Source organism: Neltuma alba, unplaced genomic scaffold (assembly GCF_004799145.2).
Source record: "Neltuma alba isolate B1F8T4 unplaced genomic scaffold, ASM479914v2 tig00003893_pilon, whole genome shotgun sequence".
NCBI classification, from domain to species: Eukaryota; Viridiplantae; Streptophyta; class Magnoliopsida; order Fabales; family Fabaceae; genus Neltuma; species Neltuma alba.
The window spans coordinates 387,069-413,913 of NW_021633470.1; the positions used below are offsets into that span (position 1 = coordinate 387,069).

Here is a 26,845-nt window from a genome sequence, read left to right on the forward strand (position 1 = left end):
CCCTTTTTATCCTCTGTGGTGATAATTAAACGTTATTTAGAATCGGTATCTTTTTTTCCCCCAGCCAAGAGAAGGAGTATCGATGGATAAGAACTAAATATATTGCAGCCTCAAAAACGAATATTCGAAAACAAATGTGCCTCAGATATTCAAATTAAAAAAACGATTCGAAGTTATCAGAAAGGTTTAAAACTAAGGTTTCAACCACACGCGAACTAAGATATTTTGTGGCTAGTTAATTATCCATATCCACTAGCTAGTGGACTAAGTAATTCCGCTAATATGTATTTTCATGATGATTATATATGTTCCATCTAATACTCCATACATACAAGCGATTCAAATTAACCTCTCCAAGCTCAGGTTCTGACAAGTTTATGAAGCATGAGATTTTGTTGCTGGATATATATGTCACACGCCTCACGAAAGAAGGGAAGATTATTGATTTTCGCTAGAGGCGATGGTGGATGCGGAAGCAGGCGAATACGCAAACTATACGAATAATGCTTTAATTTATTGAAGGAAGCAGAAATTAAAATGAGTAAAACGATCGACAACAATAGAGCCAGAAAGAAGCATACATGCAAGTACAGGAAAGTGAAAGGAACAGAAGTGGTTTCTGAATGTGTGGGAAGAGTGAGAATTGGAATGAAAAAAGATTAACGGTGGAGTCACTGGATGGAGCAAAAATCAGACGGTGGAGGATCATAAACGGCATTGTAACAATGGGAATAGAAAGGCTTAGCGCAGCAAGAGGGACATGAGACCCAAGGAGGGCAGTGACCGTAGCAGATCACCGCAAAGCACTGACCACCGCACCGGTAGCTGCGGCATCCCGGGCACGGCTTGCACTCACCCCCGCATTTGTGGCTCTCGCACTTGCAGCACGGCTTGCACTTACCGTCGCACCTGTGGCTGTTGCACTTGCAGCAAGGCTTGCACTTACCGTCGCACCTGGGGCTCTCGCACTTGCAGCACGGCTTGCACTTACCGTCGCACCTGTGGCTGTTGCACTTGCAGCAAGGCTTGCACTTACCGTCGCACCTGGGGCTCTCGCACTTGCAGCACGGCTTGCACTTACCGTCGCACCTGTGGCTGTTGCACTTGCAGCAAGGCTTGCACTTACCGTCGCACCTGGGGCTCTCGCACTTGCAGCACGGCTTGCACCCACCGTCGCACCTGGGGCTCTGGCACTTGCAGCACGGCTTGCACCCACCGTCGCACTTGGGGCTCTGGCACCTCACGCAGGGAGGAAGCGGCACCACACACACTGTACAACATTTGGGCTTGTCCTTGTCCTTGCCCTTGTCCTTGTCCTTGCCCTTGTCCTTGTCCTTGTCCTTGTCCTTGTCCTTGTCGTCCTCCTTTTTGGGCGGCTTCACCTCTTCCACCGTCAGCACCGTCACACACCGGAACTTCTTCCTCAGCATCCTGCCCAAGCAAATCGCGTCCACATCTTCCCCGGTCACCACCAGTTTGTCCCCTTCTATCGCCACCGAAGTCACACCTGCATATATTTATGTTCCGCTTCCAAGTATATATCTAAGTCTATTCATGCTAGTACGTATATTGATCCACGTGACCACACACACACACACACCCACCTTTTATCATCGAAGCTATTTTCAATGCCTTGTTCCTGCAACACTCGCACTGAATTGCCACCTTCACTGTTATTTTTAGCTGCACCCATCCCAGTTTCAACAATAATGAAGTCGCCTTCTTAATGAAATTGATTTCAAGAAACTGAGCAGCAAGTAGTTATAATTAAATAGACCTCACCTTCATGTTCGGACTCCTTCTTGGGGATACTGAATTGCCAATACCGAGTCGTACGTTCTTATTGTGTCGTGCCACGCTTTCGGAAGCGTCTGAAGTCCTCTATATATATATATAGGGGAATCAGTACTTCTTCCCTGATGCATCATGCACACTAAGAGACAGATGATATACATATACTACCTCCGGTCCTAATTATAAGAGCCAGTTGACTAATTTGAGGAGATTAAGAAAGTAAGTTGAGTTAATTATTTGTTCTAAATAAGTGTTATCTTTCCTAAAATATCCTTGCTAATCAAGTGTATTTACTAGAACTATAATTATTAGAAGGACTATTTTGGAAAAAAATTGACTAAATATGAGAGACAAAGTGGATTGGGGTCTTATATTTAAGACCAAAATAAAAATCAAACAGGATCTTATATTAAGGACCAGAGGTAGTATATTAGTTCAGCTAGGGATTAAACAAGTGACACTTAATCATACTGTCGGTTCTAGGTTATATGCTCTAAAAAATAATATCGTCCGTGAACTCATTTCATATAAATCATCAAAAGTAAAATCGTGCGCGGTGTGGATATTACATAATTGAGGGGTGTGTCGTATTTAGTGCTTTCAATCCTAGGTACTGTTAAATCTCCCAGCACGTTGGGCCGTTGACTCATCCAGCTCAGAGAGTGAGGCATTATCGTCAGCGGTTCATGCCAACCCCAATCACGAGCGTGCTCTTGTAATAGCAGCACTTTTGGAAGATTGGTGCACACGCGTCACTTTACTATTCTGCGATTCATTCTGCTGTTCTCTATCATTCATCACAAATGACTCCTACACGCTGTAAAACTCAAAATAAACAATCGAAAACGAAAATGACTGATATTGAAGGCCGGCATCGTTCCGTTTTGTTGAGAGATGCATGCATGGGCCTACTATGGCATTGACAGCCCTTTTGGATCGTCAACTCAAACAAATATTATTATTCCCTCACCAATTAGCTGTCATTTTGGACCGTGCTAAAATATGCTCATTACATATATAATCGTGCCCACCCCACCCCCCTAATTATTTCATCGGTCCCAACCGTTTTTTTTTCCAAAAGGACCCTATCATTTTAATTATTCATCAAATCAGCGCAAATTAAATTCATGTCACTTTTCTTTCAACTTTAAGTTATATATGGCATGCATATTCTGAGCAAGTATATATTTACCAAGTTTCCTGAGACTTTTTTACAGTATTTTATGTTCTATAAAATCTGAGTGTCATTTTCCCAATTATCAAACATCAGCTGGCTTTGAGTTGGTTTTTCGCAGCCTTATTCTTGTGATTTATTTGCCCTTTTACCCTGTACTTGCTATGAGGGAAATGGAGGGTTGAAAAAATTTTAATGAACTTAATTTCAAAGATGGAAGAAGTGGGATCTTAGAATTCCAATAAAAATAAGATATAAGGTAAAAGAGTAATAAAAATTAATTAAAAGCTTTTAACACTACTTTTTTTTAATTTTTTAAAATGAACCTAATAAAATTTTTCCTCCCCTCCCCTCTCCGATTTCCCTCGTACAAGACGGACTCTATTGCATTGTAATTAATCGAGTCACTGATAGGTTTTGTTTTCTAATTATAACCCCTTATACCAAAATTACCATAAATAAAATTTAGCGCATTCAATTATATTTTGTTAGAAAGTGACAGGAATCAAATGGAAAACGGAGCGCCAGGCGGCCGGAAATTTTTTTTTGGGGGGGGGGGGGTGTGAATTTCCAACTTCAACGATGGAACATGGGGGAGCTGGTCGTTGGGTTCAAAAGATCCACCACGGCAACGCGCATCTTTTTCTGTACGTAGTGATGTGTGAGTGTTGTGTACGGACGCGCGAAGCCACCTAGCCTGTGTCTATGTATAATTGGGAGGTGGGGAGGACGGATTGCCTTTTATTTCAGTGATCTTAATTAAGTAGGAACACCTAATTATGTCCACCGTATTCAATATTCTCCAAAAGAGTAGAGTATTGAGTTACATGTATTCTTATTTGTGGAGACTGGCGGCATAAATATTAAATTGTCATCAAGAATGAGGGCCAGGCCACCGGAGGAACTGTCATGCCGTCGTCGGTTGTCCATGTGATGAATATATACAAAATTTAGGCGTCGCCTCAAAGGCTCATTGATTAGACTGGCCAGGGGAGGAGTGCGTATGGTGACCCACGTACAAGACACCTGTATGTCGTTTCGCCCTCACAGGCATGCATTGATGCATATGTGCTGGACCACTCTTATCCTTCTACTGTGCGTCCTATATTAATCCGTCGCTTTTCGCCAAACGCCAGCATTAGTGGCCATTATGGATGCCACAATCATGACTCACCATACACATTATGCGTGCACATAAAGTAAAGATTACACACACACACACACACTCACACATATCAATAAGTGAATCATCTTGCCGGTTTGGTGTTGATCAATGAATAAAGCAGTGTCAAGTTCTGTTACGAGTGCCACATCCGATCCTCTGTTCGTTGGTGAGTTGGGTGAAGCGAGAACATGACAACACGTCGTCCACAGACTAACTGCCGGCAGGTACGCACGTGTTCGACGTTCACTTGCCCTCCGCCCAAGTAAGGGAGGATCGCCACAAAATGAAGGCAAATCAATTTATAATGGCTATATTACATTTGGGTTTAATTCGCCACAAAGCGTGCACATAAAGTCATGACTCGCCATACACATTATGCGTCCCATTCAAGTCCTAATCTGCCGCAGGTGGCAGATTAGGACTTCAATGGGACGTCACGTCTCGGGCCTCATGGCCACACATCAGTTCTCTTTTATTATTTTGGTGTTAAAACAAAAAAAAAGGGTTCTCTTTTGTGTCAAAAAAAGAAAAAACAGGTTCTCTTTTATTCTATTACGTATTGGCAGCTTCAACCTCACGCAGTCACGAAAGTAACAATCTCTCTCTCTCTCTCTACACGCGCGCACGCACAACCTATTTAATAAAATCGTTAGTACTGTTTTTTTTTTAATTTTCAAGAAAGCAAGCCAATCAGTTATCTTATCCTAACTTAATCCTCAAGTAAAAAAATTATATAAAAATAGGAAAATCTAATAAATAGAAGACAATCTAATAAATATAATTCTACTTCAAATTATTTATTTAAGAGATAATGTAAATCATAAATGAAATTAAGAAAAAAAAATCATACAATTCATCCTAGAAGAATTTCCTCATCTATGATAAATTCAAGATATCTGCTAAAAATATCATATTTCATCGTTGACCCTCAATTATTATCCGGTCATATTGTATCTGAAAACGCTGTGTGCGCTCATTTTATGCATTCAGAGAATAAATTTTGGCGACTATGTCCTCTCAGCTGCTAAAAATTGAAAAGAAAAGGATAAAATTAATGTTTCAATCCTTATATAATTTCTGTTCGTTTCCAAAGAATTCCTATGCCTTAAAAGCTTCTAAAGAAAGGTCCTTATAAAATTGTATTTTCTTAAAAACAAAATCATTATTCTTCCCCCCCCCCAAAGTACAATCATCTAGGTTCTGCGCAAAACATTGCGTTGCTAAATTTTATACGAGTCATTTGATCCAAAGGAAATTTAAAAGAGAGATGGTCAAATCCATAAATTAAAAGAGATGGTTATGAATATAAAATCAGAAACAAATCATTATCGTTGATTAGATTCTCTCTCGCGCCAATTAAGCTGCAACCGTATTTTTTACCATGAAATCAGTGCAATGTTGGATGAACTGAAATGTCGTTCATTAACTCGGGCAGATTATTTTAGGTAGGTATGGGATCTTAAACAAAAAATAGTAAGAAAATAACGGGCAGAATGAACCAAAATTTCAACAATAACTTTGTCTCAGTTTACGTGAAATAGATTTATGGGGAATTTTTATCATTCTGCCAAACGGGGCCCTGATCAACAACTCAAAATCAATTAAACTGTAGTGTACAAATAAACAGGCGGGTCTATTTAAATCCCACCGCTCTCTGTTCGGCCCGGCTACCATCACATTACCATGGGCACAAGGCTTATAATAAGGAGAAACCTGATTCTAACACATCAGTCCTATTATTATTAACTAAAAAATGGGGAGGAAAATCAGATGAAACTGATACTCGTATTTGTCATGGGGGAAGTCAATGTATATGATTGAGAGGCAATAGTAGGTACGATTCCAAATCAGCCTTGTTCAGTTATTCTCGTGATTTATTTACCCTTTTACCCTGTACTTGCCGTGAAATGCAGGGTTGAAGAAATTTTAACGGGTTTAATTTAAAAAACAGAAGAAGTGGGACTTTAGAGACTTCTAATAAAAATAAGAATTAAATAAACTTTGATACTTTAAATTTGTCCTCATTTTAATTATATTAACCTAAAAACATAAGATATAAGGTAAAAGAGTAATAAAAATTAATTAAAAGCTTTTAACTGCTGTTTGACTTTTGTTGGCTAGGAAAGCATCCCTTACACACACACAGAGATTGGGACATTAATCAAATTTATTGTGATTGTTAGAAAATGACCGGAATAAAATGGAAAATGGAGTGCCAGGCAAGGGGGGGAGGGGGATTCCAACTTCTTCAACCGTGGGACATGTGGGAGCTGGTCGTTGGATTCAAAAGATCCACCACGGCTATGCCCATCGTTTTCTGGCTAGGAACCCAGTATTACTATTTGTTGGAGTGTTTGCTTTTTTTTAAGAGTAGTTTTTAAAAGCTTAAGCGCTGACCCAAAATTAGTTTCCCTAAAATCAAATATTCTCGGATCCCCGTATTGATGAGAAATACATGCGTGTGAATATGAATTAATAAAATATAAAATATCTTTAATTTCAACCTTTTGCCCTTAAAAAGTTTAGGACTCAATTAATTCTGATTTAAAATTAAATTATATAATGTTGTCAGTATAAAAGTAAATAAGATCAATGAAAGCTATAGTCCAGTCGATAAGGATGTGTCTCGTTTCACAGGAATATAAAAGCCATGCGTTTCTAAATGCTTTTTTTTTTGGTTGTTGGCCAGATCTGAAAGTTCGAGCCAAACAAACCTAGGAAAGATCAAGAGAGGGGAAGGGAGAACGTACGGAGACTGGAAAGCCCAAAGATGATAGCAGCGGGTCATCTGGAGCTCCGAGAATGGAAGTGGGCAATGATAAGACTCGGTACTGCAAAGAGCTTTCTGACCTATTACTCATTACATGTAAAAGGAATACATACTCATTAAGTCAGAAGATGTGCATACTGTTTGTAATCTATGAGAAATGAAATAAGATATACATAATACCTAGGATACAACTTAATATTGAGTGGGTGTGGGTGAGTAGGAGAGAGCAAAGGAAATGCGGCGGAGCTAGTAGAAGGACGCCGGCGGCAAGAGTAAACAAAAGTACAAGCACTTATGTGAAGGGAGCTAGTAGGCATGGTGGTGGTGGGCGTCACACTCACAGAAGAAGGGAAGTTGAGCGGTGTTGAAATGCAGGAGACGTTGAGCAACGCGAAGCATGGCATCCACATACGCATCTCTGAGCGCTGCCAACAGATTCTTGGAATTCACCATTCCTGATCTCGCGTTGAGCCTCTCATATGCTGCTCTCCTTGCCCGCTTCTTCAATAAACTTCCACATACCACCATCGGAACCATCATCCCCCTTCCTTCCTCGCTTCTTGATCTCTACACCAAATTCAGTACGCACTGATCTGTGAGTGTTGTGTATGGATGCGTGAAGCAACCTAGCCTGTGCCTATATATATAACGATGACGGTGATATTAGCCAGGGCAAAGTTCAGGAGATGGATGGGGGATTGAATAAGAGTGCCAGCAGCTGTAAGGGGAAGGCAGCACGTGCAAGCGTCTCATCACGTCAACTTAATGGCAACACAAAAACAGATGATTGGTGTTTAAATGTCGTGCACACTATGCCAAGGGCTTCTCCCTATACATAACTGGGAGCTGGGGGAGGTTGGATTGCCTTTTATTTCAGTAATCTTAAGTAGGATCACCTAATTATGTCCTCCCTATTCAATATTCTCCAAAAGAGTACAGTATTGAGTTACATGTATTCTTGTTTCTGGAGACTGGCGGCATAAATTGTCATCAAGAATGAGGGCCATCGGAGAAACTCTCATGTCGGTTGTCCATATGATCAGTATATACAAAATTTAGGTGTCGCCTTAAAGGCTTATTAATTAAACTGGTCAGGGGAGGAGTGTGCATGGTAATGCATGCATAGATACACATATACAGGACCAATGTCATCCTTCTACCGTACGTCCAATATCAATCCATCCGTCAAGTTTTGTTACGAGTCCCATATCCAACCCTGTGTTCGTTGGTGAGTTGGGTGAAGCAAGAAGATGGCAACACGGAGCGTTTTGCATTTGGAGATGGAGGCAATGTACTAAAGTGTACTGGTTAAAACTATAATTATTAGAATGAGTATCTTAGAAAAAAAATTATGTAAATATGAGAGATAAAATATATAAAAGTCAAACAAAATTTTATACTCCCTCCGTTCCTTATTATAAGAGACAAATAACCAAATTACGTTCATAAAAAAAACAGTTAAAATTAGTTGAGGACAATTAATATGTAAAAAGTATAATATTTTTTCCAACAATGCCCCCATTAATAAGGAGAGAGAGTATGAGAGAGAACAATTAAATTATTAAAAGAAAGAGAAGTGGGAGGGAGGGAGAGTATGAGTTGGAGACAAAATAAATAAGGGTAAAATAGGAAATCAATATAAAAAAATAGAGATAACTTTTAAGTGTCTCTTATATATGAGAACATGCCATAAGTATCAAATGTCTCTTATAATAAGGAACGGAAGGAGTATTAAGGAGTGGAGGTAGTATAATGTATTAAAGCAAGACCCACGTCGCCCACAGACTGGCTGCCCGCAGGTACGCATGTGTTGGTTCAGTTGCCTTGCGGCCAGGTAAGAGAGGATCGCCACAAAATGAAAGCAAATCAATTTATGCTGGCTATATTACGTTTGGGTTTAATTAGTCGCTTTTCAACGTTTTTAATCAAATCAAAATAAATAAAGAAATTATGACTCTTGTAACTCGAGATCATATTTATTTGGTATAATGATCTATAAAATTTTTTTTTTTAAAAGATAAGGTACGAATCGGGAACATAAAATAGGGAAACTGTAAATGGTTGTGAACAAGGAAGAAGGTACTGGGATTTTGATCTGAGAGTGAGGGGAAGATGAAAAGAGAACATGAAATATGGGGGAACACCGTACGGGTCGGGGAAGAAGGTGCTTCCTTTGTTCGGGTACGATGACGTGGCGACAAAGAAGCCCAACCAACAATGCAAGCACTGGCATTGGGCCTTTCCATTATTGGGGGAAGGCCCATCACAGACAGTCTTCCTCCAAACCAACATGCGCATTCGAGTCTCCTGCTGCAGATTAGGACTTCAATGGGACGCCGCCTATTAGATAATCCAAACACCCCCCTTAATCCTCAAGTGAGAAAAATTATAAAAATAGGAAACTCTAATAAATATAATTCTACTTCAAGTTATTTATTCAAAAGATAATATAAATCATAAATGAAATTTAGGAAAAAAATAATCATACAATTCATTCTTGAATTTCCTAATCTATGATTAATTCAAGATATCCGCTAACAATATCACATTTCATCATTGACCCTCAATTATCATCTGGTCATATTGTATCTGAAAACGCTTTGTGTGCTCATTTTATGCATTCAGAGGATAAATTTTGGAGACTATGTCCTCTCAGCCGCTAAAAATTGAAAAGAAAAAGATAAAATTAATCTTTCAATCCTTATGTAATTTCTATTCGTTTCCAAAGAATTCCTATGCCTTAAATGCTTCTAAAAAAAAAGGTCCTTATATAATTGTATTTTCTTAAAAACAAAATCATGATTCTCTCTTTTTTTTTTTTTAAAGTACAATCATCCATGTTCCGCCTCTGCGCAAAACATTGCATTGGTAAATTTTATACGAGACACTTGATCCAAGGGAAATTTAAAAGAGAGATGGTCAATCCATAAATTAAAAGAGATGGATATGAATATCAAATCAGAAACGAATCATTACCTTAATTTCTCAATAGTCAAATCAATCCTCTAGCAAGAAAAAAAGAAAGGCACATTATCCTTTATCTCCAATAGAAGGATTAACAAATATGATTAGATTCTCTCTCGCACCAATTACTGCAACCGTATTTTTTACCATGAAATCAGTGCAATGTTGAATGAATTGAAATGTCGTTCATTAACATGGGCAGATTATTTTAGGTATATATATGGGATCTTAAACGAAAAAAAGTAAGAAAATAACGGGCAGAATGAACCAAAAATTTCAGCAATAAATTAACAAAGTGAACCTACTAGCATCTTTTTTTCTTTTAACCTGAAATATAAAATACGAGTATAAACTTGCATTATATTGTTTCTTTTTCAGTCTGCTGTCCGTCAATGGATTCACCAACCCCCTCGGTGCGGACTCCTCGTCGTCCCAGCGGTTCCTGGTCTCATTGTTCTCACCAATTACCCAGTCGGCCTCAAGACAAGCTCCGCCTTATGTGCAGTTACGGTGGACGAATCGTCCCCTGCCCACATGACAGGTCCCTCTGCTACGTCGGCGGTGACCCCCGCATCGCAGTGGTCCATCGCCATTCTTCCCTCACAGAAGTCTGTCTTCGGCTCTCTCGTACTCTCCTCCACGGCCGACCTTTCATCCTCAAGTATCTTCTTCCCGCTGAGGACTTTGACGGTCTTATTTCAATAATCCACGACGAAGACCTCCAGCTGATGATCCAAGAGTATGATCGTGTAACTGCGGCCTCGCCTCTCATCAAACCTTTGCGTCTGAGGCTGTTCTTGTTCCGCTTTGAGCCAGAGATCACTGCTATTTCAATCCATTACGCCGATCAAGAGTTCGTGGACGCTAGCCATGACTACTCTAGGATTCTCTCTCGGCTCGGGCCAGATGCTTCCGCCGTTGATTGCTCAGCGAAACCTGACGGGTTTCCCAAGAATGACTCCGGCACTGATTTGGAGGCTTTGGCTGTGAATTACAACAATAGACAGATGAAGAGTTTGGATGACGTTAATACAGTGTCTGACTTACTTGTGGCGGACACATCGCCTTCTGGGTCTCTTTCCTCGTCGCCTTCCATGTTTAGTCTTCCTCCACTTGGAGTCGATGATAGTGGCGGCCGACCGAAGCAAGAAAAGCCCGAGATGGAGGAGCTGTTTGCCCAATTGAACTTTGCTGCGACTGTCATGACGAGGCAAGAAGATGGGTGTGCTGCTTCCTCGGCTGCTTTGGCACCACCAGTGATGGTCCCGTCTCCGTTGCAGCTTGTGCATGCAAGAAACAGTGACGCTTTAAGTTTGCTTTCTCCTTATCCAATTGCGAGGTATATATCAATTTGGGTCTCTTTTATATTGATAGTGGGGCTACTTCTCTTTTTTTAAATCCTCCTTGCGCTTTCTATCACAGTATTTAGGATATTCTTACTTTTCTCTGTCGTATTACGGAAACTGGGGGATAATAACATGAAGGGGTGTATTTGTTTGCATCAACCTGCAGCAGTTATTTGTCAAAGCTGTTCACTTGCAAGAGCAAGTAAAAGCGGGCCATGCAAATATGAGGAGTGAAATATCTGATACTAGCCCTGCAATCCAAAGGGATCAAGTGGAAGAATGCGCATACAGGTTAGGCTCACAAGTGGATCAAAATCATCAAATTGAGCAATTTGTCCATTACGTAGCAATCCCATCCTACTACCCAGTCTATGCAATAACTGTGGCACCTACTCATCCAGATGGGGTATCCTCAGGGCAGCCACGGACAGTAACAGCCCAAAGCGGGCCTCCTTCAACGGTTTACATCAATCCCACTTCAAGTCTTTACACAGCATCAAGTCCTGCAATTCTTCAACCTGCCCAGTTCCGTTGCCCGCTGCGTACAGTCTAATACTGCTTTCGCTTTTGCCAGTCATGGCTTTGAATACGACGGTACTGCCACGTTCCAAAAACAAACTAATACTCATTTGCCCCCTCAACTAGCTCTTATAAGTAAGGTCAAAGGTAGTATCTGATTATTTTACAGCCGAAAGAATTTTTTGGAAGTCCAATTATCATATTGTGGAGTGTAAAAAAAATGAGATAAAATGTTTAAATATACCAGAAGTATTCATAAAGGAGTAACCAATACTTGAATTTTTTTCTTTGCTGTTATATACCTTAAAAATTTTATTCCGTAGCACTTTTGTCTCAATCTATTATCTGTTATTAAGTTACATCATTAAAGATACTAATTAAACTGCATAATTTAACAGTCAAATTTAATGACAGATAACAGTTAGAGTATTTTTACTACAAAAATAAAGTTCCAAAACATACAAGAGCCAAAAAAAATTTAGGTGCTGAATGCTCTTTTATAAATATTGCCGGAATATCTAAACACCTTATCCCGTAGAAATAATTATAAACCATGCTGTATCTCATACTGCGTCTTAAGTATTTTCCTAGAAAAGATTGAAATCATTAAATTTTATGTATAAATTAATGAAAAAAATATGGCGAGATAAACATGATAAAATATTCTAATAAAAGAACACAACTCTAGTATCATGATAGTTGTCGGTGTGAACACTCTTTCGTAATTATAAAATTAATATGTATAAAATTAAAAAATTAATAATTATAAAAGGTATAAAACTTGTCATGTTTTAAGAACGCAATCTAGCTTATCATATAATCGGAAATACAATCATCTAAATGTATTTGTTTAAAGAAATCGTTGGCAGCTTATCAAAAAAAAAAAAAAAAGAAATCTTTGGCAAAATAATCACAACAAAAATATTTTTCACAGAATAACAAAGACAACTTATAGGAAAGTGCATGACTGTCGTGGCGGACAATTCTTTGTTACCGGGGTGATCAAATGTGTTAGAATTAAAACTTTTGATTTACAAAGGGCCTTGAATTCAACAGCATTAAATTACTAATAGAAGAAGAGACTCTACCCGATTTGATTTGGACGTGCACGTGAGATGTGCGCGGGTCATAAAGAAAGGGGGTAATGACTAATGACAGGCTGCTTAGAGGCTTATTAAGAGCTTAATGGTATGAAAGCAAACTAATTAATTCACGTGTTTTTGGGAATAATTAAAGCCTGCACATGCATGTAGCACTACAAATAGGGACAGATTAGCAAACCAAAACTTGTTAAGCTTATCCCTCTCCTCTTTATCTATAAATTAAATCTGAGTCCATCCTCAGTCCTTGTCGTCACTATACATCCGCCACCTCCACCGGACTTTGTTTATTATATTGCTCCGGTCCCCACTGAATTATTCATTCTTGTTTTGCAGCAGCAAAGGTAGAGGACAGAAAAGATTAAAGGGAAGACAACAAGAAGGGGAAGAGAGACTGCAAATTAACGAATATGGTTATCATCCCTTGAAGTGAACGTCTCGATCGCTTGTCTCTTATTTTTGCTATTTGAGAGAAGAAATTTAGCACCATGTCCGTACACAAACGTAGTGGTGACAAAGTGACCGGTATTGTATTTGGTGATTAAAAAGAGTGGGCCGGCCGGGCAAGTTGCGTTGTAATAATACACTGATGAGACTAAGATCTCACAATACACAACTCAGCATACAATAATTTAAAAATCAGTAACAGACTCATACTGTGTTAGCCATTTATTTTGAGGAAATAAAACAGACACAAAGGGACAGGCACGGGAGAAATGATGACAGGTAGTTGGGGTGTGGACAATCTTTCGTTGTCAAAACGAGACAATGAAAGCATTGGTTGGCTAATAATGCTGAAAAAACATAATTTTTTTAATTTAAAAAAAATGATGGAGCTTGACTTTTGACCATAAAACTCGACGGATGGGCTTTCATTTGATTGGATGAAATATGTCATCCCGGAGGCGCATTTACATTGTTGTCCCAACAGACCCGCCCCTTGACGGATCATTCCAACCACTAACACCCACCCACGTATAAAATCTTATCCTGTTATTTCTTGACTTGACTCAAAAGGGGCCTCAGCCTTTATTTATTTTCAAGGTTATAGGCCTTTAACTAACTAAGATCCCCCCGCCGACCGAAAAAACAAAAGTCAAAGGATTTACTTTTCATTTGTAACTCAATTTAAGAAGTTTGGAACCATCCCTATTAGACGAGCAATGATCATTCTCCACGTACCTAAACCTAATCATATATATATATATATATACTCCTCCGGTCCTTAATATAAGACCTATTCAACTAATTTAATTAGATTAAGAAAGTTAGGTAAGTTAGTTAATTATAAGAAATATGACATATTTTTTCTAAAACACCATAATTATTTTTCTTAATATCTTCCATTTCTCTTCTACTTGATTATCGTTGAAAGAGCATCCATAAAAGTAATTTAGAAAAAATTAATAAATATGAGAAATAGATCTATAATTAGAACCAAAATCAACTCAATAATTAGGTTATATATTAAGAATTGGAGGAATATATATATATATATATATATGCAGATACATATATCTGCTATTTTACTTTTTCAAACGTGTCACATGTTGCCTCCCATTAAACGAAGTAAATGCATCGATTTGTACCTAAATTAATTATCACAGCTATAGGAAAAGGCTAATTGTTTCAATGTATTTCAATGGTGCACACACTGTCATGCAAACGACACATCTATGATCCACAGAAATGACTTGATGTAAACACGTCAAAGTGCGAGCAAGACTTTACATACGAGTCTGTCTTTTTCTATTCAACACACAATATATATATATATATATATATATATATTTATATTTAAAAAAATATAATATGGCCATAAACATGAACACACATATTTTCATGTGTAAAACATACATGAGAAAACGCATCTAATTTCTTCTGAGTGATCATGATCCTAACTTTATATGCATGGATGTTTGTTTTTAGTTTACATGTCAATGCCGGGCACATTAATTAGTTTTGTTTTGCGCGTATTTTCACTTTAATTATCGATCATACCGTTCACGATGCTAAAAATACCCTTTTTATCCTCTGTGGTGATAATTAAACGTTATTGAGAATCGGTATCTTTTTTTCCCCCAGCCAAGAGAGAGTATCGATGGATAGAACTAAATATATTGCAACTTCAAAAACGAATATTCGAAGACAGATGTGCCTCGGATATTCAAATTAAAGTAAAAAAACGATTCGAAGTTATCAGAAAGGTTTAAAACTAAGGTTTCAACCACACGTTAACTAAAATATTTTGTGGCTAGTTAATTATCCATATCCACTAGCTAGTGGACTAAGTAATTCCGCTAATATGTATTTTCATGATGATTATATAATGTTCCATCTAATACTCCATACATACAAGCGATTCAAATTAACCTCTCCAAGCTCAGGTTCTGACAAGTTTATGAAGCATGAGATTTTGTTGCTGGATATGTATGTCACACGCCTCACGAAAGAAGGGAAGATTATTGATTTTCGCTAGAGGCGATGGTGGATGCGGAAGCAGGCGAATACGCAAACTATACGAATAATGCTTTAATTTATTGAAGGAAGCAGAAATTAAAATGAGTAAAACGATCGACAACAGTAGAGCCAGAAAGAAGCATACATGCAAGTACAGGAAAGTGAAAGGAACAGAAGTGGTTTCTGAATGTGTGGGAAGAGTGAGAATTGGAATGAAAAAAGATTAACGGTGGAGTCACTGGATGGAGCAAGAATCAGACGGTGGAGGATCATAAACGACATTGTAACAATGGGAAGAGAAAGGCTTAGCGCAGCAAGAGGGACATGAGACCCAAGGAGGGCAGTGACCGTAGCAGATCACCGAAACGCACTGACCACCGCACCGGTAGCTGCGGCATCCCGGGCACGGCTTGCACTCACCCCCGCATTTGTGGCTCTCGCACTTGCAGCACGGCTTGCACTTACCGTCGCACCTGTGGCTGTTGCACTTGCAGCAGGGCTTGCACCCACCGTCGCACCTGGGGCTCTGGCACTTGCAGCACGGCTTGCACCCACCGTCGCACTTGGGGCTGCGGCACCTCACGCAGGGAGGAAGCGGCACCACACACACTGTACAACATTTGGGCTTGCCTTTGTCCTTGTCCTTGTCGTCCTCCTTTTTGGGCTTCACCTCTTCCACCGTCAGCACCGTCACACACCGGAACTTCTTCCTCAGCATCCTGCCCAAGCAAACCGCGTCCACATCTTCCCCGGTCACCACCACTTTATCTTTGCTGTCCCCTTCTATCGCCACCGAAGTCACACCTGCATATATTTATGTTCCGCTTCCAAGTATATATCTAAGTCTATTCATGCTAGTACGTATATTGATCCACGTGACCACACACACACACACACACACCTTTTATCATCGAAGCTATTTTCAAGGCCTTGTTCCTGCAACTCTCGCACTCCATTGCCACCTTCACTGTTATTTTTTGCTGCACCCATCCCAGTTTCAACAATAATGAAGTCGCCTTCTTAATGAAATTAATTTCAAGAAACTGAGCAGCAAGCAGTTATAATTAAATAGACCTCACCTTCATGTTCGGACTCCTTCTTGGGGATACTGAATTGCCAATACCGAGTCGTACGTTCTTATTGTGTCGTGCCACGCTTTCGGAAGCGTCTGAAGTCCTCTATATATATATATATAGGGGAATCAGTACTTCTTCCCTGATGCATCATGCACACAAAGAGACAGATGATATACATATATATTAGTTCAGCTAGGGATTAAACAAGTGACACTTAATCATACTGTCGGTTCTAGGTTATACGCTCTAAAAAATAATTTGGTCCGTGAACTCATTTCATATAAATCATCAAAAGTAAAATCGTGCACGGTATGGATATTACATAATTGAGGGGTGCGTCGTATTTAGTGCTTTCAATCCTAGGTACTGTTAAATCCCCCAGCACGTACAGCCGTTGACTCAGCCAGCTCAGAGTGTGAGGCATTATCGTCAGCGGTTCATGCCAACCCCAATCACCAACGTGCTCTTGTAACAGTGGTACTTTTGGAAGATTGGTGCACACGCGTCACTTTACTATTCTGCGATTCATTCTGCTGTTCTCTATCATTCATCACAAATTACTCCTACACGCTGTAAAACTTAAAATAAACAATCGAAAACGAAAATTACTGATATTGAAGGCCGGCATCGTTCCGCTTTGTTGAGATGCATGCATGGGCCTACTATGACATTGACAGCCCTTTTCGACCGTCAACTTCAACAAATATTATTCCCTATCCAATTAGCTGTCATTTTGGTCAGTGCTAAAATATACTCATTACATATATAAACGTACCTACCCTACGCCCCTAATTATTTCACCGCTCCCATCCGTTTTTTTTTTTTTTAATGGACCCTATCCATTTTAATTATTCATCAAATCAGAGCAAATTCATGTCACGTTTCTTTCAACTTCAAGTTATATGGCATGCATATTCTGAGTGCGTATATATTTACCGAGTTTTCTAGGATCTTTTTACAGTATGTTGTGTTTCATGGGCCTGAGTGTCATTTTCCTAATTATCAAACAGCAACCGGCTTTGAGTTGGTTTTTCGCAGCCTTATTTTCGTGATTTATTTACCCTTTTACCTTGTTCTTGCTATGAGGGAAATGGAGGGTTGAAAATTTTAATGAACTTAATTTCAAAGATCGAAGAAGTGGGATCTTAGAATTTTAATAAAAAAAGATATAAGATAAAAGTGTTGGGGAGGTTGGATTGCCTTTTATTTCAGTGATCTTAATTAAGCAGGATCACCTAATTATGTCCACCGCATTCAATATTCTCCAAAAGAGCACAGTATTGAGTTACATGCATGCATGTGTTCTTATTTCTGGAGACTGGCGGCATAAATTGTCATCAAGAATGAGGGCCACCGGAGAAACTCTCATGTCGGTTGTCCATGTGATGAATATATACAAAATTTAGGTGTCGCCTTAAAGGCTTATTAATTAGACTGGTGAGGAGAGGAGTGTGTACGGTAACCTACACGACACATAAAATAGGGATACTGTAAATGGTTGTGGATAAGGAAGACGGTACTAGGATGTTGATCTGAGAGTTAAGGGGAAGACGAAAAGAGAAAATGTAATGCGGGTCGGGGAGGAAGGTGCTTCCTGTTTTCGGGTACGATGACATGAAGCCGAAGAAGCCCAACCAACAATGCAAGCACTGGCGTTGGGCCTTTCCATTATTGGGGAAGGCCCATCACAGACACTCTTCCTCCAAAACACCATGCGCATTCGAGTCTCCTGCGGCAGACTAGGACTTCAATGGGGCGTCACGTCTCACGTCTCATGGCCGGCTAGCCGCACAACAGTTCTCTGTTGTGTAAATAAAAAAACTTCTGTTCACCAAAAAAAAAAAAAAGTTCTCTTTTATTCTGCAACCCCCGATTTTAATTATAAGATTTTGCTTGTATTATAAGACTTTTGTAGTTTGTAACTTTTTTGTCAAAAAAAAAAGTTCTCTTTTATTCTATTACGTATTGCCAGCTTCAACCTGAGGCATTCACAAGAGTAATACTCTCTCTCTGCACGTGCGCGCGCACGCGACATGTGTAAATAAAATCGTAAGTACTGTTATTTTATTAATTTTCAAGAAAGCAAACCAATCATTTATCCTACTTTACTCTAAACGCCTCGTATCCTAATTTTGGAGGGTTTCGATAAAAATAAAACTATGAATTTAAAAGTGTTTTTGCCTTATATGAAATAAATATACTCCTCTGGTCCTTAATATAAGACCCATTAAACTAATTTGATTAGATTAAGGAAGTTAGGTAAGTTAGTTAATTATAAGAAAAATGACACATTTTTCCTAAAACACCATAATCATCTTTCTTAATACCCTCTCTCTTTCTTCTACTTAATTATGGTTGAGGGAGTATCATAGAGATAATTTAGAGAAAATTGATAAATATGAGAAATTGTTCTTATATTTAGGACCAAAACTAACTCAAGAATTGGGTCTTATATTAAGGACCGGAGGAGTATAAAAAAATTTGTCTCGATTTGTGAAAAAATGTTTTTTTAAAAGCACTTCTTGAATAATTCAAACACCCCCTTAATCCTCAAGTGAAAAAAAATTACAAAAATAGGAAACTCTAATAAATAGAAGATAATCTAATAAATATAATTCTACTTAGAATTATTTATTTAAAAGATAATATAAATCATAAATGAAATTTAAAAAAAAAGATAATCATACAATTCAGTCTAGACTCTAGAATTTCTTAATCTATGATAAATTCAAGATATCTGCTAACAATATCACATTTCATCATTGACCCTCAATTATTATCTGGTCATATTGTATCTGAAAACGCTTTCTGTGCTCATTTTATGCATTCAGAGAATAAATTTTGGCGACTATGTCCTCTCGACCGCTAAAAATTGAAAACAAAAGGATAAAATTATTCTTTCAATCCTTATATAATTTCTATCCGTTTCCAAAGAATTCCTATGCCTTAAAAGCTTCGAAAAAAAGGTCCTCACATAATTGTATTTTCTTAAAAACAAAATAATATGTCTCATTATAATCATTTATGAAAATCTATATTTTCACATAAACGTTCATATATTCTATAGAAACATTATATTCTATGTGTTGGACTGCAGGCCCATTTTCACACATCGACATATATTTTCATCACATCTTTTCCCTTTTACTTTTCTTCTTAGCCAAATTTATGTCTACTTTATATGATAGATTTATGTGTAAGATCCTCTTTTTATCATGTGATCTTTCGATCAAAATCCTTATTGATAACATTTATCTTTTTAGTTTCATTTTTTCTCTGGTGATATAACTTATTGAGATCTTTTTCTTCTTCTTCGGGTACCTGAATCTCTTCTGGAATTTTACAATTAGTTATATCTTAACACTCTTTTAGAGTACAATCCCCCTCAATACAACTTCTAAGTTGTATGCTCCTCTTTACTCAATATAATTATATTAGAACCAATTAACCTCTCATTCTTCCAGCATGTCTCATTTTTATTTATACTAATTAGAGTATTTCAGTTGGAATAAGAGATTTAAAAATTTTCATTCAGGTTAGTAAAATATTTTGTAGCATTTCATGAATGCAATGTTTGATGAACTTCTGATCCATACTGATATACATGAGGATTTATATTTGATAGTAATAATACATTCCATGCGTTCTCTTTTCCCGCTACTCAACTTCTCACCCTCATATTCGGAAGAGTTTGTCAAATAACAGTCAACTAATTATATAATATAAGTCTCCAAAATCTATTTGTTTCTTCTAAGAATATTGTTTTGTTCCATTTAGAGACAAACAAAAGAAGGAAGTTCTTGTTCAGCATATGTCCCAACTTTCTTTAAATATCCATCTATGTGCATTGTGGTGGATTGGTAGGAATAAATATTGCACATTTCAATTTTTAGATGGAAAATATCTAGCTCCTGACCAAAAGCCAATTTTATTGGGAGAATTTTGTTGCCTTGATGTCTATAAGTATTGCAATACATTAAATCAAATATGCCAACACTAAAATAGAAAAATTTATTCTTATAAATGTTGATCAAGCTATTCACGAAGACATAAACAAATAATTTTACTAGATCAGTTTGTTAAACACGCTTTTCAACATTAAAAGCCTGATATATAAATTTGCTTCTAAAATCAAGTGTTTAGGATCACATAGTCCAAAAATATTTATCTAAACAATCTTGCAAACTTCAGATTGCAAACTAATATCAATCACACATGTTACTATTTTATATAGATGCATCTATCAAATGTTGAATACTTATACGGCTTATGTGCTTCTAAATGGACCCATATATATGAGTTTAATATATTTTCAGAAATATAGTGATCTATTTCAAAACAAAACATAATAGTGATATTCTATAATTAGTTTTCTTTGAGAACAAGCAGCACATACGAATTCTTAAAAATATTGGCTATTCGGAAGAATCTTCTGGTTCTTCAATGGATATCAATACGTAATCTTTAATAATTTGTTGCATTATATAGTTCAAGATGATCAAACAAGTCATGCCAATAATAAATCTAATTATATTAGTAAACTTCTGGTTTACTCTACCATGTTTTGTTACCAATAAACTTTTCAATATAATATATGATTGATGATATCCATTTATGAAATTGATATGAAAAATATATCCAATGTCAACTCATACTTTATTCCAACAGTCTTCCCTCAATTATGAGTTATTCAAACATGATTCCTTTATATATTTTATAAACAGTTAATAGCATATGAGAGGCTAAGGCCAATAATCTACTTTTTGTCTCATAGACCAAGTACTTCCTAATTCATATGTAATTATGGATTTTAATCCAATTTTACTATAGCATTTATACTATTTGAAGAACCAAGATTTTGATGTAGATCCATGGATTATATTTTTCACTATCAATACTTTGTCTGCTCATAAAAAAAGCAGCATCAGTTCTTCTGGAACTATAATAATATTATTACCTGTAGGTCTTCAAGAACTACATAATTTAAGAGGAATATGAAAAATAACTTTATTTCAATATATCATTAACATAATAACAAATAACTATAAGTATCATGGATTTAACTTACAATACACATAGAGACAACAAAAAAAAATATAGAAGAAACATTTAAAATGAACTTTTGAAAATAAAGTACAGATCAAAATTAACGTTCAAAACTTTTCAATATTGATCAAGGTACTATAGACATTCAAAATATTTAAAACTAATATTGAATCAGACCGTATTAATAAGATATAAATAAAATATAACTAATAACTTTTGAGTCTATTTGATCTATTTAATTTTATGTTACACACTTATTAATATCACAATATCAAATTCTTATGATAATTTGTTTCTCCCAAATCACAATAAATTGACAAACTGATAAAATTAAACATTATATATATAGCCTTCTAGGTATATGATTGTATCTCTTCTATTTTTATAAATACTTTAGATATCTTTCTTCATAACTTGCTGCCTTTAAACATTAAAATTACTTTTGATATTTTCATAATATCACATGGTCTTTTTGACTTCACAACCATTTTTTTTAACATTACTGTCAACGAATTGATACATATTTGTCTACATGACTTCTAATCATATTATAACATTTGTTCATAATTTTATCATATTAATCACAGAGCTATTACTGATTTTTTTGTTATGATTCAATAGTCAAGCCCAAAGATTATTGCCCTTATCAGTTCTACTGATACAATGTGATCATACTCTTTATCACTCTTATGGATATGTTCCTTACTTCAATAGCACACCATCAATTTTTTTAAATATTAGTCTTTCGGACCATAACAAAATTTTCAGAACTGCGAAGTTCTTTTGTGTCGTTTAATTTTTAAACCATCAATCTTCAGGATTTTGATGTAGATTATCAAATTGTGACAAATTTGCCATACCATCTGTTACAACCACAATATAGTCTTTTATCAAAAATCATTAAAAAGTGATGTAGTTTCTGACCATCTAATCACAAAATCAAAAGTATAATGGCTATTGGCCATTTATTTATGTGTTTAACATTTTACTTTATAAGACAATAATTAACTAATATCAGAGATAATAATCATATATAGTGATGTTATAGATGAAAATAAACCTCATAGTAAATCAAGAAGTATAAGGATAATAGAATCATAAAAATATAAAATATAAGAAAAGTAAGAAATAAAAATAAAATTTTTTATATCTCAATACGATGAAATAAATTGGAGAAATCTTACCAAACTATTCAGATCAAACTATCTTCATTCAACGAACAAAATATTAACATGTATCAACTAGAAGCCATGAACTCAGATGATAGAGCCTCGTGCTGACAACGTGTTATGAAATTAACCAATAAAAAAAGTAGATTAGAAAAGAGATGTAAATAAGAAAATGAGAGAATGATATTGTATTCCTTCACTTGCTTCACTTACATTACAATACAAAGACATGCCCTATTTATAGGCACAGTCTTACATATAAGTTATATTTGTACTTACATGATAGATAGTGGACAATAAACCACATGAATGTGAGTGGGGAGTGAGTTACAAGATTAAAGGCATAGGGGAGAAGTAATGGAGTAATAGAAGATTAATGCCTAGTAGAAGTAATGGAAGTTGATAAAATTGAAGAGAAAGAGGAGATGGACATCTATATTTTATAATATTTATAACGCTCCCCAATTAATTATTGATTCTTGTTTTTTAAAGCAAGTTGAGACTGGTCGCTATGAACCTCGAATTTTTTTTCTTTTTGTTTTTTTTTTAAAAGAAAGTTCAACGATTTCACTGCGCGTCTTGGAGAGGACTTAGCAGTCGTGATTAATACGTTTTGCAGCAGCAAAGGTAGAGGACAGAAAAGATCAAAGGGAAGACAACAAGAAGGTGAAGAGAGACTGCAAATTAATGAATATGGTTATAAGCTAGCCCCACCCTTGTTTCAATGTTATATACATCTATAGCTTCATTCTAATTTTATTATCCGTCGACGCGAACGTCTCGCTTGTCTCTTATTTTTGTTATTTGAGAGAAGAAATTAAGCATCACGTCCGTACACAAACTCATTAATGACAAAGTGACCGGTATTTGGTGATTAAAAACAGTGGGCCGGGTAAGTTGCGTTGTAATAATACCCTGATGAGACTAAGATCTCAATACACAACGCAGCATACAATAATTTTAAAGTCAGCAAGAGATTCATACTGTGTTAGTAATTTATTTTGAGCAAATAAAACAGACACAAAGAGACAAGCATGGGAGAAATGATGACAGTAGTTGGTGTGGACAATCTTTCGTTGTCGAATTTTTTTTTTCTTTTCTACGTTTTGCAGCAGCAAAGGTGGAGGACAGAAAAGAAGAAAAGGAAGACAACAAGAAGGGGAAGAGAGACTGCAAATTAATGAATATGGTTATAAGCGAGCCCCACCCGTGTTTCAATGTTATATACATCTGTCGCTTCATTCTAATTTTATCATCCGTTGAAGTGAACGTCTCGCTTGTCTTCCATTTGTGTTATTTGAGAGAAGAAATTAAGCATCACGTCCGTACACAAACTTATTGGTGACAAAGTGACCAGTGTTCTATTTGGTGATTAAAAACAGTGGGCCGGGTGAGTTGCGTTGTAATAATATACGGATGAGGCTAAGATCTCACAATACACAACTCAGCATACAATAATTTTAAAATCAGTAACCGATTCATACTGTGTTAGTCATTTATTTTGAGCAAATTAATAAAACAGACACGAAGAGACAGGCATGGGAGAAATGATTACGGTAGTTGGTGTGGACAGTCTTTCGTTGTCAAAACGAGACAATTGAAAGCATCGGTTGGCTAATAATGCTGAAAAAACATAATTTTTTTAATTAAAAAAATAATGGAGTTCGACTATTGACCATAAAAGTCGACGGATGGGCTTTCATTTGATTGGGTGAAATGTGTCATTCCGGATGTGCATTTACATTGTTGTCCCAAGAGAGCCGCCCCTTGACGGATCATTCCAACCACTAACCCCCACCCACGCATAAAATCTTATCCTGTTATTTCTTGAATTGACTCTAAATGGTCCTCAGCCTTTGTTTAATATGGTCATAAACATGAACACACGCACGCATATTTTCATGTGTAAAGCAAACATGAGAAAACGTATCTAATTTCTCCTGAGTGATCACACTTCTAACTTAATATACATGGATGTTTGTTTTTAGTTTACATGTCAATGCCAGGCAGATTAGTTTTGTTTTGAGCGTATTTTCACTTTAATTATCGATCATACCGTTCACGATGCTAAAAATACCTTTTTTATCCTATGTGGTGATAATTAAACGTTATTTAGAATGGGTATCTTTTTTTTCCTTCCCCCCAGCCCAGAGAATGCGTATCAATGGATAAGAACTAAATATATTGCAACTTCAGAACCTATACGAATATTCGAAAACAAATATGTCTCAGATATTCAAATTAAAAAAATGATTCGAACTTATCAGAAAGGTTTAAAATTAAGGTTTCAACCACACGTGAACTAAAATATTTTGTGGCTAGTTAATTATCCATATCCACTAGCTAGTGGACTAAGTAATTCCGCTAATATGTATTTTCATGATGATTATATATGTTCCATCTAATACTCCATACATACAAGCGATTCAAATTAACCTCTCCAAGCTCAGGTTCTGACAAGTTTATGAAGCATGAGATTTTGTTGCTGGATATATGTCACACGCCTCACGAAAGAAGGGAAGATTATTGATTTTCGCTAGAGGCGATGGTGGATGCGGAAGCAGGCGAATACGCAAACTATACGAATAATGCTTTAATTTATTGAAGGAAGCAGAAATTAAAATGAGTAAAACGATCGACAACAATAGAGCCAGAAAGAAGCATACATGCAAGTACAGGAAAGTGAAAGGAACAGAAGTGGTTTCTGAATGTGTGGGAAGAGTGAGAATTGGAATGAAAAAAGGTTAACGGTGGAGTCACTGGATGGAGCAAGAATCAGACGGGGGAGGATCATAAACGACGTTGTAACAATTGGAAGAGGGAGGCTTAGCGCAGCAAGTGGGACATGAGACCCAAGGAGGGTAGTGGCCGTAGCAGATCACCGAAACGCACTGACCAAGGCATCGGTAGCTGCGGCATCCCGGGCACGGCTTGCACTCACCGTCGCATTCGTGGCTCTCGCACTTGCAGCACGGCTTGCACTTACCGTCGCACTTGTGGCTGTCGCATTTGCAGCAGGGCTTGCACCCGCCGTCTCACCTGTGGCTCTGGCACTTGCAGCAGGGCTTGCACCCACCGTCGCACCTGTGGCTCTGGCACTTGCAGCAGGGCTTGCACCCACCGTCGCACCTGGGGCTCTGGCACTTGCAGCACGGCTTGCACCCACCGTCGCACCTGGGGCTCTGGCACTTGCAGCACGGCTTGCACCCACCGTCGCACTTGGGGCTGTGGCACCTCACGCAGGGATGAAGCGGCACCACACACAATGTACAACATTTGGGCTTGTCCTTGTCGTCCTCCTTTTTGGGCTTCACCTCTTCCACCGTCAGCACCGTCACACACCGGAACTTCTTCCTCAGCATCCTGCCCAAGCAAACCGTGTCCACATCTTCCCCGGTCACCACCACTTTATCTTTGCTGTCCCCTTCTATCGCCACCGAAGTCACACCTGCATATATTTATGTTCCGCTGCCAAGTATATATCTAAGTCTATTCATGCTGTTATGTATATTGATCCACTTGATGACCACACACACACACACACACCTTTTATCATAGAAGCTATTTTCAACGCCTTGTTCCTGGAACTCTCGCACTCCATTGCCACCTTTATTGTTACTTTTTGCTGCACCCATCCCAGTTTCAACAATAATGAAGTCGCCTTCTTAATGAAATTAATTTCAAGAAACTTATCAGCGAGTAGTTATAAATAGACCTCACCTTCATGTTCGGATTCCTTCTTGGGGATACTGAATTGCCAATACCGAGTCGTACGTTCTTATTATGTCGTGCCACGCTTTCGGAAGCGTATGGTGAAGTCCTATATATATATATAGGGGAATCAGTACTTCTTTCCTGATGCATCATGCACACTAAGAGACAGATGATATGCATATATGTTAGTTCAGCTAAGGATTAAACAAGTGACACTTAATCGTCCATGAACTCATTTCATATAAATCATCAAAAGCAAAATCGTGCTCGGTGTGGATATTACATAATTGAGGGCTGCGTTGTATTTAGTGCTTTCAATCCTAGGTACTGTTAAATCCCCCAGCACGTAGGGCCGTTGACTCAGCCAGCTCAGAGCGTGAGGCATTATCGTCAGCGGCTCATGCCAACCCCAATCACGAACGTGCTTTTGTAACAGTGGTACTTTTGGAAGATTGGTGCACACGCGTCACTTTACTATTCTGCGATTCATTCTGCTGTTCTCTATCATTCATCACAAATCACTCCTACACGCTGTAAAACTCAAAATA

At 37.5% G+C, this 26,845-nt stretch overlaps 2 protein-coding genes across 3 annotated transcripts; both read right to left on the bottom strand.

Annotated features, from left to right (window-relative positions):
- Nucleotides 1–564: 564 nt before the first annotated feature.
- Nucleotides 565–26,385, bottom strand: LOC114742921 (keratin-associated protein 5-4-like). 2 transcript variants are annotated; one of them, XM_028931149.1, is made up of 4 exons: nt 26,304–26,385; nt 16,194–16,272; nt 15,826–16,096; nt 565–1,239 (listed from the first exon to the last, which is right to left on the bottom strand). In XM_028931149.1, exons 1-4 carry the CDS (start codon nt 26,307–26,309, stop codon nt 672–674), a joined length of 924 nt encoding a protein of 307 aa, XP_028786982.1. In that variant the 5' UTR covers nt 26,310–26,385; the 3' UTR covers nt 565–671. The 2 variants fall into 2 exon arrangements, with proteins under 2 accessions (XP_028786982.1, XP_028786981.1); XM_028931148.1 differs by lacking the exon at nt 26,304–26,385 and adding an exon at nt 16,372–16,519.
- Nucleotides 25,233–26,291, bottom strand: LOC114742922 (keratin-associated protein 5-11-like). The gene is made up of 2 exons (XM_028931150.1): nt 26,130–26,291; nt 25,233–26,031 (listed from the first exon to the last, which is right to left on the bottom strand). The coding sequence occupies exons 1-2, from the start codon at nt 26,182–26,184 to the stop codon at nt 25,619–25,621; spliced, it is 468 nt and encodes a 155-aa protein (XP_028786983.1). The 5' UTR covers nt 26,185–26,291; the 3' UTR covers nt 25,233–25,618.
- Nucleotides 26,386–26,845: the final 460 nt, after the last annotated feature.